The sequence below is a fragment of the Arthrobotrys flagrans genome (genome assembly GCF_004000055.1).
Source record: "Arthrobotrys flagrans strain CBS H-5679 chromosome Unknown unitig_0, whole genome shotgun sequence".
NCBI lineage: Eukaryota > Fungi > Ascomycota > Orbiliomycetes > Orbiliales > Orbiliaceae > Arthrobotrys > Arthrobotrys flagrans.
The window spans coordinates 6,714,357-6,727,412 of NW_027137550.1; the positions used below are offsets into that span (position 1 = coordinate 6,714,357).

Sequence of the window (13,056 nt, forward strand, 5' to 3'; positions counted from 1 at the left end):
CGCTGCCATTTGGTCACCTTGAGCCTGCGCCTACACATCGCTGTTCCGCCCTTCAGCCCCCAAGATCCAGAGTTTCCATGTTCTTACGAATGTGTTCTCTTCGGCGAGCTGATTGGGTCGTCTTGCTGAGTGTGGTGCTTAAAAAAAGAGTCCAGAAGGCCCACTCGGAAAGCGAAGGATAACATCAGGCCTTGGCCAACGGCTACACCGAGGCAGCGAGAGGAATCTGAAAACAAACAAAAGACCGGATATTATATTTTGGTATCGGCGACATATGAAGAAGGGTCTATTACATAAGACCACATGTACTATTTGTCTCGTACCCAGACCTGGTCACGTACTACATATATTGTGCGAGATTCATAGTGGGTTGAACTATGAACCTTATTCTGAGGATATCAATAATATTCGGATTGCTCGAGCTTCGTGATCAGATCATATTTTTGAGATCTCGCTTATGTCTACTGCATGTTGCGATTGGGGAGCATCGGTTTGCTTTTGTTCATAAGGCTGAAACAAAATCGCCTTCAGCCAAGGCAGGTTAGGAAGTAGCAAACCAGCCCGGCCCAATGACTAGCCCGCAACTTCACTTGAGGAAGCTCTTCCATAGAAAGCATACAGCTGATCTTGCAAGCTGGTAATTAAATTTACATTTAAAAGAGGCATGGTCGACGGTACAGGTTAGTCAGCAACGTTTTTATAAACATCAAACCGCCTCTGAGTCGTCACCGGAATCCCTCTTCTCGCTTCGTCGACCTTCTCGTTATCAAGGTCGGCAATGGCAATACCTTCCGAGGCTTCAAGCTCCTCTAGTACCCCCCCGTTTGGGTCAACCACCATTGAATGGCCCCATGCGTGATAAGTCGCATTCAGGTCCCGAGCAGGGCTACAAAGCGCAACATACATTTGATTGTCAACCGCCCTCGATCGAGCCAATAGGGACCAATGCAATGGGCCAGTGATCATATTGAACGCCCCTGGATATATCATAGCAAAGCAACCCTTCCTCGCAGCTGTCATGGCAAGCTCCGGAAACCGGATGTCATAGCATATGCCCAATCCGATTTTCCCGTACTCTGTCTCGAAAATAGTCATCTTATCTCCAGGTGATAGAACCTCCGATTCCTTAAACTTTATTTTCCCTGGGATATCAATATCGAATAAATGCACTTTCCGGTGAGTGGCAAGGAGGTCGCCCTTTGGTGAGAAAACCAGTGAAGTGTTGTACAATTTGCTAGTTGCTGGATCAATCTCAGGTATAGATCCGCCGATTAAGTATGTGGAGGTTTCTTTCGCGACCGCGGAGAGAGTTTCGAATGTCTGCGACGAGTCCGGTGGTGACAAAGATTCTGCATACTGTGGGAAGTAATTCGTGCCATACGGGGAATTGAAGCATTCCTATCGTCACAGGACTGAGCCCACTGGTCCGTGCCGGAGGATCAATTCAAAAAAGAGAGAGCTTACCGGCAGGACAACGATATTAGCACCGGCTTTCGCAGCCTCGATGACTTTGGCCCTTGCACGAGTAAGGTTGACGGACTTGTCCACGCCTAGATCCTCATATCGTTAGAAAACGCTGAGAGGGAGGGTATTGTTTCTATACCGGTGGCTAGCTGGACAAGTGCAAGCTTGAGTGGTCGTCTTAGTATAGACATCTCGATAGATCTGGGTATCAAACCCGGAGCTGCTATGAAGAGGAGGGGCAAAGCCTTTTTGGTCTTGTTGACAGTTTAACGTTCAGTACATGTGCACATACCCTAAACTCATCGATGTTTTGTTCTAGACTTCGAGATGAAGTTTTGTTTAATATCTGATGCCTAGCACTTTTAAAGGGCGCCTCAACACACTAGCAAGCAAGCCGGCACGATCTCGCGGACAGTGTGGGTGGTATTCTAGATCTCCGGATACCAATTAAACACACGCTGAGGACGAAAAATATTCGCAATTAAGTACTTAGGTATTTAGGTAAGGAAATAGAGATAGCCGTGGCGACAAAAACCCGGATCCATTCTAGATGTTCAGAATACAAGACGTTTCCCACTCTCTTCCTTCAACCAATTATTTCCAATGCCCACAGCTAGGGTGGACCGGAGGGTTGAGACAGCATCGACAAAATCTAGTTCAAGAGGGATGTTTCTAGCCTGCTGCACCTGGTAGAACTCCTCTTGAACCGATTCGAGAGTTTCACCCCCAATAAGAAATAAAGACTCCACAACATTTAACACGTTGAAAATGTCGGCGTTACTGAGATACCCCGAGAAGTCTTTTCCGGATTTGTCGTTCTCGGAGACATGTAGGAGCTCGTGAACGAGCCCAGCAATATTGTCCGGAGTCAGAACGCTTTCCCAGTCCGCATGTAATATTCCGCCATCCAGTTTCTCACCCGCGCTCAAGAGGAGGACTACTAAAGCCTGAGCAGCATCTTCGAACCGACCTTCTCGCTTCGACGCATAAAACCCTCGTAGGGCAGCGAACCCTGCGATCTCCCTTCGCAGAATGTCATCTTCCACTAACGAGATAGGTGATGTGAGCAACCCTCGCAGAATGTCATCAAGATCTCCGTCGGATGGTATCGGTTCGCCCTTTCTCAAGGATGAGCAAACATATCCGGCCATGACATCGTGAATACGAGGGTTGCATCCAGCTTTCGAAAAGTAAAGTAATGAGGACCCGACAAACCCCGCCGACAGAAGCTTCTGCGCAAAAGATTCCGATACATACTTTTGCTCGTCCATAAGGCCATGTTTCGCGCATGTATCAACAAGCCGTTCCACCCTAGCTGTGTTGTCTACGTCTAGCTTGACGGATTTGATTAACTTGGATGCCGCCTTTCTTGTCCCTGCCGTGATGGTCCTCCTCAAAGTTGCGAGTCCAATTTCCCAGCCTTCGACGGTCTCCGTCTTGGTTTTGTGCAATATGCCAAGAGAGCCTAGTGCTAGTGCATACATGGAGACAATCTTTTCCTTTACGTTATCTTTCTCTATTTCAGATCCCAGAAGTCCCAAGGAGTCGGGGTGGAGATATGTTGAAGATTGCAAATTATCTGTAAGTTCGAGCCGAAAATATCCGCCCCACGCAAGAATCTCTGCGGCGGCACTAGCAACCGGGAGGCTCAACTTGGCAAGGAATTTTAAAGCCTTAGGAACCCTGCCTGCGAGGACGTCGGCGATCGCTGACTGTAGGTTCCGGACTGCAGGGAGCGAAAATGCCTTATCGGTAGCGAGGTGAAATGATCTGGCCAACTTTTTAGCGGCATCTTCGTGATACGCATTAGTAGCTCGATTTATCATTCCTGGCCCATATTTATCCCACTCCATGCCATCCCCAGAGGAGCCCGTCTCGTCGTGATAGGCGGCCAATCCCGCGACAGCCTCTAGCCACCCGCCTGAGGTTTTCAGAATGGTTTCCCTGTCGCCCAGGAAGATTTGAAGAATAACACGTAGTTCCTGGGCGATTTCGTAGGGTATTAAGTGAGATGCTTCGGTGTTCGATTGGATGCTATTTTTAGATCTGAATAACCGGCTCGGGTCATTCAAGGTATCCTGCGGGTTGTTTCGTCTTACGGGATGTGGATCTTGCTGTGAGATCCGTGCTATCTCGTCAACAGCCCGGGCAATTTTTGACCTCCACATTCTCCAAGGAAGCGAGCTGGTGTCCCAATTCTCCTCTCCGGTGCTATCCCCACCCCGTCGGTTGACCTTGTGTGCTGCTGTGTCATTTTTTGAGCTTGGGAAAAATCTTAGAGAAGGGCATTGGGAAATTATATCTTGGATGATTTTGCTAGCTTTTTGCAAGTTGTTCACGGCGAGGCGGGGGTAAGTCTGCGCTCCTGGTTGGGGAGACTCTATAGCATCCCAACGCGTACTTCCTATCAGCAACCTCAGATCGCCCAGTCGACAGCGCAGGGCCAGTTTTTGCAAGAGGGGCCAAAAGTGATAATGCAAGGCCCGGTTAGGCTTGTGATCCAGTACGTCTAAAAACGAGCTGGGGTCCAAATTCTGGTCGTTCTGATTCAACCACTGGATGAGAATGAGTGGAGCTGGGCGAGGAGGCGATAGTTCCCTTAGGAGTGGAGCATTCGATTTGAGGTCAATGGTGGTGAGATCTAAGGGCGGGGGGAAGTAAAGCGGAAGCATCAGAGATGTCAGACGTAGCGCGCCATCGAGCCGGTCGTTTTTAGCTCCAGCTGAACAGTTGGCTATGGAATTTAGAATTCGGAAGGATAACCTTTGGAGATAAAGGCGTCGTTGAATTTCAGAGAGGATATGCCGACCGATTGGGGCAGCTTCGTTCTGGGGGTGTTCGTCGGTGTCTTCTAGTGGTTCTAAAACTCTGTGGGCATCCTCAAGGAGGTCTGAAAGGGTTAAGATGAACTGTAAAAAATATAAAATAAACAGGGGTTAACAAGATACCATAAGATATGACAAGTCAAAACGGCAGTGGGGGGTTTTAATGCACCTCTGATGGCTCGGTGATATTGGGAAGACCATGGTTGAAATCACCGCGAGAAGGTGAGTTATTGGCATCGCCAGGTTCCTCCACGGTGTCGTCTAGGCCGACGTCGTCAAAGTCATCCACACTATCGCTTTGGTCATCCTCGTAGTCTTCATAGCTGTCACCATGGTCGTCGCCACCGTCATCATGGTATCCTTCCTCAAGATCTGCAGCTTCGTCGTCTTCGTCGAAGTCAGAGCGATCATGCTGACCAGCGTAGGCATCATCGTCGTCTAGATGGCCATAGGATGACCGGGAAAGATTTGAGAAATCTTTGGAACCGGATATCGAATTGAACATGTTGGCAGGCAGGCAGTGTACGATATCGGTGAGAAAGGGCCAGGTTGATGACCTCGAAGTATAGACTAAAAGTTCAAGAGATGCGCGTTGTTGGTCGCGTTTGTGCCAAAGGGCGGCTTGGCGATTGATTACCTAAGCGGAAGCTTCCCCTGTTGTTTGCTGTGATGCATGTGCTGCAAGTGGGTGACCATGCCTGCCTACTTCCATCAACATTCACAGCGCCAACTGATTCATGATTGCATGCATAGTATCCACAGTACCCCATCCCAAAACCTTTCTCCATCTCGCCCACCCATCTCTGCGGTATCCCCTCCCTTGGGCCTTTACGACTTGATCCGACTTCATAAAACCATCCTCAAGGGCGTCGGCTTAGCGATGCAGCTCTTCACAGCTTGCACGTAGCTGACGCAACTGGAATCTGCGAGGCAAAAGAACTTTGTGCGTACTCTGTGCATGTGCACGTACGTACACATCTACTCCGCTTTTGAGGGAGCATTCCTCGGATCGGAACTGCTCCACGAGTTTACACTCTATTCTATCTTTCGCTGCCTTGAGGCGTTACTTAGGTAGTCTAGCTTCTCAAAGGATCTGGGTGCAGCATTCAACATTTGTGGCCAACCGGCGTCTGGGTACGAGACTACGGTTACCCACAACCAACAGACGTCTGTATTTCCCTAAGACTTCCCAGTAAAGTCCATCATCATCATCATCATCATCATGCTTGGCTATATACCCCGTGCAGTTCAACTGAAGCTTTTTCGATATGCGTTATCTAAACTGGATTTCCTGGACCACTCTACATATGATGTGGAACGGGATTTCAATCTCTCCTTGGGACTAAGGAATGAACTTGAGATGAAAAACCTAGGTCTCAACGTCACAGTAGGCCCTTTTCGCCCCTTCCGAATGCTGAGTATCCCGTGATTAACCCGCAAATATCCAGAAACTCTCAACTACACTAAATCTGCCATCGAACATACGCTTGCATGATGCTCGGGTGTCGACCTTACATATTCGCATCCCAACAGACTTCCACAGAGCCCCAGTTAGAGTGTCCATATCCGCTGTGATAGTTGACGGGGAGGTGCTTAGCGATACTAGAACTGAGGACCCAGCTTGCGAACTAAAATCGGATGGGTTTCCCGCATCAAATCCAGCGCAGGATCTTGACATCAGGGATGGGTTTAAAATCCCTTCTGGGATTGATCTAACATCGTCATTTCTACAAGAGCGCCCAACCGAGGCCAGGGAAGTGGATGCGGTCCTTCAGTCCAAGTTTGAGAGCCGTGCGCCAACAGAAGATAATGACTCCGACGAAGAAGACTCGGGACTCGGCACACCCTTGAGCTTCTGGAACTTCGTTCCTTCATTTTTCCAGAGGCTCGTAGATAGGGTAGAAATAGTAATTGAGGATATTTCTTTGAGGATCAAACTCTCGTGTCCCCCGGAGTCCCTAGGCCCTGACGTCGATTCTCTGACTGTGACATTCAGCATTGGCTCGATCGAAATCGAAGGCGTCTCCGGGAGTGCTGATGATGCGAAACGGAGCGCAAAAGTCTCGCGGACGACAAAGCCTGGTATGCGGGCTGTCCGAATCGACGGGATTGTTTTATCGCTTTCTGGATATCACGAATTTTTTGAAGACCTTTCGTCTCCCGCCCCGCCAAACCTTGGAGATACGGATACTGTGACATCAGGTAGTACGGTGTTGCCGTCTGTCGCGATTCCGGTCAGATCTGTCGCCGTGAAGGACGCAGGTGGGGAAGGATCACAAGGGATAGACCCGACTGAATTGCTACCTCCGGGCGTTTCTGACTTGAATACCCCCCATCCGCATGTCGGAGATTCTGAGGACCCCAGAGTAGTCAACCGCCCATTCTTTGCGCAGATGCAAGAACCTGACCGAAGCTACGCCCAGACACCCCCTTCGCCTCCCATAGACACTTCTCAGCACGTATTATTTTCTCCAATCTCATCGTTCCATGGTTCAATAGGGCCCGAAGAAATCGCCTCTGGAATCTTATCCCAAAGCTTTTTGAATCCAGAAAGCAATACCAGTTTATCCCAGACGAGCCGAAACTTGGGCGCGTCTAATACAGAAGATGACAGACATAGTCTAGATTATTCACAGAATATCGAATCGCTTCAAGAAAGCATGCCCCCTCGTAGTTATGAAGACGAGACCGATGCCGATAGCTTAGAGAACGAACCACGGCACTTTGATTTGTTCCAAGAACCTAATACTAAATTCCTCGGCGTTACCGCTACGCTCCCATCACGGATAACTGGCCCGGGCCCAGACTTACGAATCCGTTCTCCGTCCCCAGAACAGAATCCGTCCGAACGGCCGTACCCGCGTATCGCTGAGCCAGTTCCTCGGCCCGCACCGGCAATGACAATATCACAGACTTTAACAAACCTAGAACCAGTCGATGCTAGTCCAGAGCCGATCGACGAATACACTTACTACGAGGAACCCTTGGATCCAATTGAATATTCTAATCCCAATCTGCTATATCTCTCCCAGTCCATACATTCGACCGCATCATCGACCAGCAATGATGAAACCCAACAACAGGTGGACCCCGAATCACCAGAGGCCAGCAATGCAATCGGTGATGTCTCTCTATCGCACATGGAGCCGAGGGTAATATATGCTCTGAGTGATAAAGGAGCGTACTCAGAGAGTGGCAGCGTCTACGAGAGTTATCCACCTAGCGAAGCGGACGATATTCCTAGCTTCATCTCAGGCACTCTCCCGTTAGACCAACCAAGCTCGGAAGACAATTCAGATCCTCCTCCCCTGTTAAAGGAGACCGAGGACCAGGTGACTACCCAGCCGGCGGAATCTGCGGGTTCTGGCGCTCACGAACCTAACCCGGGCACGCACATTCAGGTTCAAACAAGAGCCGATAGCGATCAGCAGAAAGTCCCAAGAGATACGGCCGTCTTAATTCAAAGTCAGATTCTGTCGTCGCCTTTGGTTTGTTCCCAGATATTCGCCTCGCAAACAGAAGAGGCAGATACCCACACACAAGCAGTTGAGGAATCAGGCTCGGAAGGATCAGAGTCCGTGTTAGCAGAGAGCATGATATTTACCCATGAGGAAGCCGGGAGCCTCTACCTATCTGCTCTGGGAGGCTCTCAATCATTTGGCCCGTCTCTTCCTGTCTTGGTTGAACAGAATGAGACCGCTCCTTCGACTCCGCTGCTAGGCACAAGTATACCAAGAACGAGGATCCAAAAGCGTGTTTTTCAAATTGATTATATGGATATATTCGTTCCTGGGATTGCGCAGCCAACCGATGATGCTATGGAGGACCAAGAACTAGAAACCACGCCTACCTACGATTCTATGTCCGAAAGTACATACCCTACCATGCCTGGCGCCTTTTCGGTTTATGCTGCTAGCAGATCAGAAAGAAAGAAGACAAGCAACTCGCCGACAGCATCGCATTCAACCCGCTTGAATTCCAAATCTGGTGTTTCATTCAAGCTAGCTGAGGGAGGCTCCTTTAACCCACACCGCCAACAACCGTCATCCAAACCGCGGGCATCTACGTCCGGGAATCGCATGGAGTTGGAAATAGGGAACATAGATATCTCAATCGATCTCATCGTCGGGAGAAAAATTGCCACTGTTGTTAGTACGACGGGGATGATCGGAGGAACTGGGGGCACTAGTGGGGTTCAAGAACCTGTCAAAGTTGATGATCCGCCCAAAGTTAATAGTGCGGACATTGCTTTATCTGTGGCATCTTTGAAGGTTACTTTGGTAGATCGAATGCCCGAGTTCATAGCACCGCCGGAGCCCCGGAAATCTGAATCGGGAAACCCAGAGCCCCCGATGCACCAAGGTTCACAGACTAACTCGGGCTCTTTCAAGCCCTTGGATATCTTGGTACTCTCCATGAAAACGATTAAACTTGGACACCGTATTAGCGAAAAAACGGGTGCGTCGGGTTCTTTCTCTGAAGTTTCCCTCGGATCTTGCTCGGTCGGTGTTGGGGGTCAGGATGTTATGAAATTTATTCCAAATCAAAAGATCACAACTTCCGGAAAACAAAAGGTTATGGTTGTTGAGCCAGTCTTTATCTTCCGTATGGAAGACAATCAAGAAGAACGACGCATCTATGTTCAAAGTGCTGTCGTAAACTTCTATTTTCCCGTCCAGGACCTTGAAGCGACACTGGCATGTTTTGGCGGATTGGAAAGGATGCTCAACATAACACCAACTTCCAGTTTTTCCTCGAAAGGACAAAGTTTGCAAAGGTCAAGTGCCGTGCGTGCCATCGAGTCTCGGGGCGAAAGTCCTATCGAACAACAAACCTCCATTACAGCGAATGTCAGCGGAATCAATATCGAAGTCTTCGTTTCTTCGGTTGCTGGAGGAGTCGGGTTATCGACTTCTCCTATTAAGATCACGACGAATGATACCGGGGGCATGGCGGCCAAGCTAAGCCAGCTTGCAATTTTTGGACCAAATGTCGGGGAAAGCGGTGATTTTGGATCAGCGACGCCAATCCTCGAATCCAAATCGATCAATGTAACCTTTGATGGTTCGCCAACCGAGGAAGATTTAGAACGGCTTCTCAAAATGATCATGCCATCCACGGACGGTTACGACGACGACGACAACGTCATGGTTGACATATTGCTTCGTCAGCGCCGTCGAGGTTCTGTCCTCAGGGTCGATATTGGTGAGACGAAGGGTAACCTGTCTGACCTGCATGATATCTCGCGGTTCAAAGCGGTTGCCGAGGAACTCGCGAAGATGGCTACGGTCGCGAAATATATCCCCCAGGACGAGAGGCCGGGCATGCTAACACTTCTATCAGCGGACAATGTTTCACTCACTATTTTCCCGGAGAATGAACCCCACAGTTTTACCGCAGGATTGAAAAACACTGATATATGCCATGTTGCTGCTCCATCATTGTTCGCTCTGAGTATCCGAAAGGTCGATTTAATAAGACAGCCCGGAAGGGCAAATGAAGTATGGATCGGGGAGTCCCTCCCACATTCACTTGCAGTTTCCAATCACAAGCACAAAAACCGGTCGATGGTAAAGGTTCGCATGATTGGGGACGAGCCAGAGCCAGAAATAAAGATTAAAATCTGGAATACTCGCTTTGAATACCACGTCGAATCGTTATTCGAGCTTCTTTCCATTACTACAAAGGATACACCGGATGTCGTCGCCACATCAATGGTTAATTCAGTTGCAAATCTCACTGACAGGGAAGCGCTCGGTCAATTTATGGCCCAGAATTCATCGCGAGATAAGCTCCCATCGCCAGACCCACCGCCGTTACGACTGAATATCGGGCTTAGCGGTGTTTCCGTTGCCTTGAACCCTCTAAGCAGCACATCAAAGGCCCTGTTCATCATTCATGATGGTAATTTCGTCTGCGAACTGTCCAGCGGTCAACCGTTTTCCGCCTCCTTGGTCCTTCTTAAGGCGAACCTTGTTGCAATTGATAATCGAAACAATTTGGCAAGCCCGCAGATACAGTCCCTGGATGGCAGAAAACAAAAGCACCAGCTAGTAGAAGAGCTATACCACTATACATCACAAGGATACGTCTCAGTCCTCACAGCAACGTCTGCGAAGGTGAATCTAAAAATTGACAGCAACGACGCAGAAGGAGAGACGACGATGCTGGTAAACGTGGAAGACATATTTGTTTTCATCGAAAGTTGTGCGGACTCTACGCAAACAGTCATCGAAATTCTGAACGGGATGAAACCTCCACTCCCAGAAAGCGAAGAAATAAAATACATGACACAGATCATGCCAGTTGACGTTTTTGCTAACCTTGACGAAAATGCGTTCATGCCTGTGGATGCTACCTTTATCGGTGGCCAGCCGCGCGACCTGAGGTCACTCGAGGAGATGCCCGAAGACCTGCTTGAAGACGAGATCCCCTTCAACAGCCAACTCATTGAAAGTTACTACCCATATTCCGATTTACCAAATGCGAATCCGCGATTCATATCTACAGCATCAACCCCCTCCCGATCGGCACCCAACAATTTCCACGAACAGGTCTGCGTCGTTGCCGAGGAGCCGTTGACGTTTGACGATCAGTATATCCAAGCCCCATCTAAGGAACCCCAGGAAACCCAAATAAAAACAGTGTAAGATATGGTATTCTCTATATTTTAGTCAAAATGCTAAATTCTAGCTATTTTAGGTCCAGGAAGGTCGCATTAAAGGCCTGTATAAGAAATACCCAGCTCATTTGGAACCTCCACGACGGGTATGATTGGCAGAAGACAAGAGATACAATTTCAAAAGCTGTAAAGAAAGTTGAGGAACGCGCCTTTCGACGGCGTAGACGACATGTCGACATGCAACGAGGGCTAGAAGAAGAGGAGGATGAGGACGAGGATGAAGGTGATGAGGAAAGTGCGACATACGATGTTCTCTTCAACTCGATTTATATAACTCTTCCGCAGCACCGTGACCCCAAAGATCTTTCCAAGGATATCCAAAACCAGATCAAGGGGAACTACGACCTACAGAGCGAAACAGGGAGCTATGCACCGACTGTAACGACAGTTGATTCCCCTTACCCCCCGGGATCAAAAAACCCACTAACCCGAAGACGGGATCAAAGATACCAAAGATCGAAGCGTAATGCAATGCAATTCGAACTAAAGGGTGTCGATGTGGATTTTACAATTTTTGAACCCGATGGATTGGAAATTCAAACATCCTTGGACGTAAGGATCAACGAAGTCCAGGTGACCGAAAACGTTAGAACCTCGACTTGGAGAATGTTCTTGACTTACATGCGGGAGGCTGGGGTTCGTGAACGTGGCCTCCCCATGGCGCATATCCATGTCGATACTCTCCGACCGATCCCCGAACTTGCGGCAACAGAGTTGTCCATCAAGGTTCTATCTCTCCTTTTCTCCGGAAAATTGGAATCAATGTATTAATGAAATTCTCGATAGGTGAAATTACTTCCTCTCCGACTCTATGTTGACCAGGACGCCCTTGAGTTCCTCACACGGTTTTTCGAGTTCAAGGATCCGGATACCCTAAAAGCCGGGGCCAAGCAAGAGGAACCGTTCATTCAACGTTGCGAAATCGACACCGTTAGGGTGAAGTTGGATTTCAAACCGAAACGTGTTGATTATGCAGGCCTTAGATCCGGACGGACTACCGAATTCATGAACTTCTTTATCCTCGAAGAAGCCGATATGGAACTTCGCCATGTTGCTTTGAATGGCGTATCGGGGTTCGAAAGGCTCGGAAAGGATCTCAACGATATATGGATGCCGGATATCAAGCAGAATCAATTAGGCGGAGTTGTCGCTGGCGTGGCACCTTTCCGTTCACTCGTCAACATCGGTACCGGCGTCAGAGACCTTGTCAAGGTTCCGATCATGGAGTACAGAAAAGACGGCCGGTTGGTGCGTAGCATCAAGAAAGGGACACAGCATTTCGTTAAGACGAGCGGGTCAGAGGTAGCGCGTCTTGGCGCAAAATTAGCCATCGGAACGCAGACATTTTTAGAGAGAACGGAAGAATTCCTGGTGGGGGACTCGGCGCAGCAGAGGCAGTATTCTCACCTGCGCGAGGGCCTCTCCGGAGAGGAGGACGGGGAGGGTGGCGCTGCGGCTTTCAGCCCTTATGCCGATCAACCTCTCGGGGTTTATAACGGGCTCGTACAAGCCAGACGAGGGTTGACAAGAAATCTAAACGAAGCAAAGGAGGCTATCATGAGAGTTCCATCGGAGGCTGCTCAGGAGGGCAGCGCCAAGGTGAGAGAGACGGATATCTAGCCTATCGACTCCATCCGCGCTAATACGGTCTCCAAATCTGATAGGGCGCCGCTGCTGCAGTCTTCCGCGCAGCGCCGACAGCTGTTATCCGGCCAATGATCGGTGTGACGGAAGCCGTTCATAAAACATTACACGGAATCGATAATACTATCGATAAAGATAAGAGAGAGAAGATTCGAGATGTGAGTTTTTTTTCCGAGCGTAGACCCATCCAGGAACCGGCTAACCAGCAAATATAGAAATACAAGAAGAGGTCCTCCTAGTCTGTCGATGTCAAGATCTCGATACCCCGGCCGGACTTTGTTCTTACCTAGTTGTTATTCCTTGGGCTGTCCGCATTCTGCATGTTTGGTTCCTCGCATTTCCCCGGCGTCAATTTGGAAGGCGGGTTTCTCGGTTATTTTTGGGTGTAACGGTTAGAGGATCGTCGTCTCTTGCTTTGTTTCCCGTTGTAATATCTCGGCA

The 13,056-nt window shown here is 49.1% G+C and overlaps 3 protein-coding genes across 3 annotated transcripts; 1 reads left to right on the forward strand and 2 right to left on the reverse strand.

The window, feature by feature from the left end:
• Window positions 1–681: 681 nt before the first annotated feature.
• DFL_004983 (uncharacterized protein) lies at window positions 682–1,655 on the reverse strand (the record flags this gene model as incomplete). Its single annotated transcript, XM_067634170.1, has 3 exons — window positions 682–1,398; window positions 1,465–1,550; window positions 1,604–1,655. 3 exons carry the CDS (start codon window positions 1,653–1,655, stop codon window positions 682–684), a joined length of 855 nt encoding a protein of 284 aa, XP_067492265.1.
• Window positions 1,656–2,018: 363 nt separating this feature from the next.
• DFL_004984 (uncharacterized protein) lies at window positions 2,019–4,794 on the reverse strand (the record flags this gene model as incomplete). The annotated part of the gene is made up of 3 exons (XM_067634171.1): window positions 2,019–3,709; window positions 3,866–4,373; window positions 4,459–4,794. 3 exons carry the CDS (start codon window positions 4,792–4,794, stop codon window positions 2,019–2,021), a joined length of 2,535 nt encoding a protein of 844 aa, XP_067492266.1.
• Window positions 4,795–5,511: 717 nt separating this feature from the next.
• DFL_004985 (uncharacterized protein) lies at window positions 5,512–12,854 on the forward strand (the record flags this gene model as incomplete). The annotated part of the gene is made up of 6 exons (XM_067634172.1): window positions 5,512–5,676; window positions 5,738–10,935; window positions 10,992–11,697; window positions 11,758–12,570; window positions 12,636–12,773; window positions 12,831–12,854. 6 exons carry the CDS (start codon window positions 5,512–5,514, stop codon window positions 12,852–12,854), a joined length of 7,044 nt encoding a protein of 2,347 aa, XP_067492267.1.
• Between the last annotated feature and the right edge of the window lie 202 nt (window positions 12,855–13,056).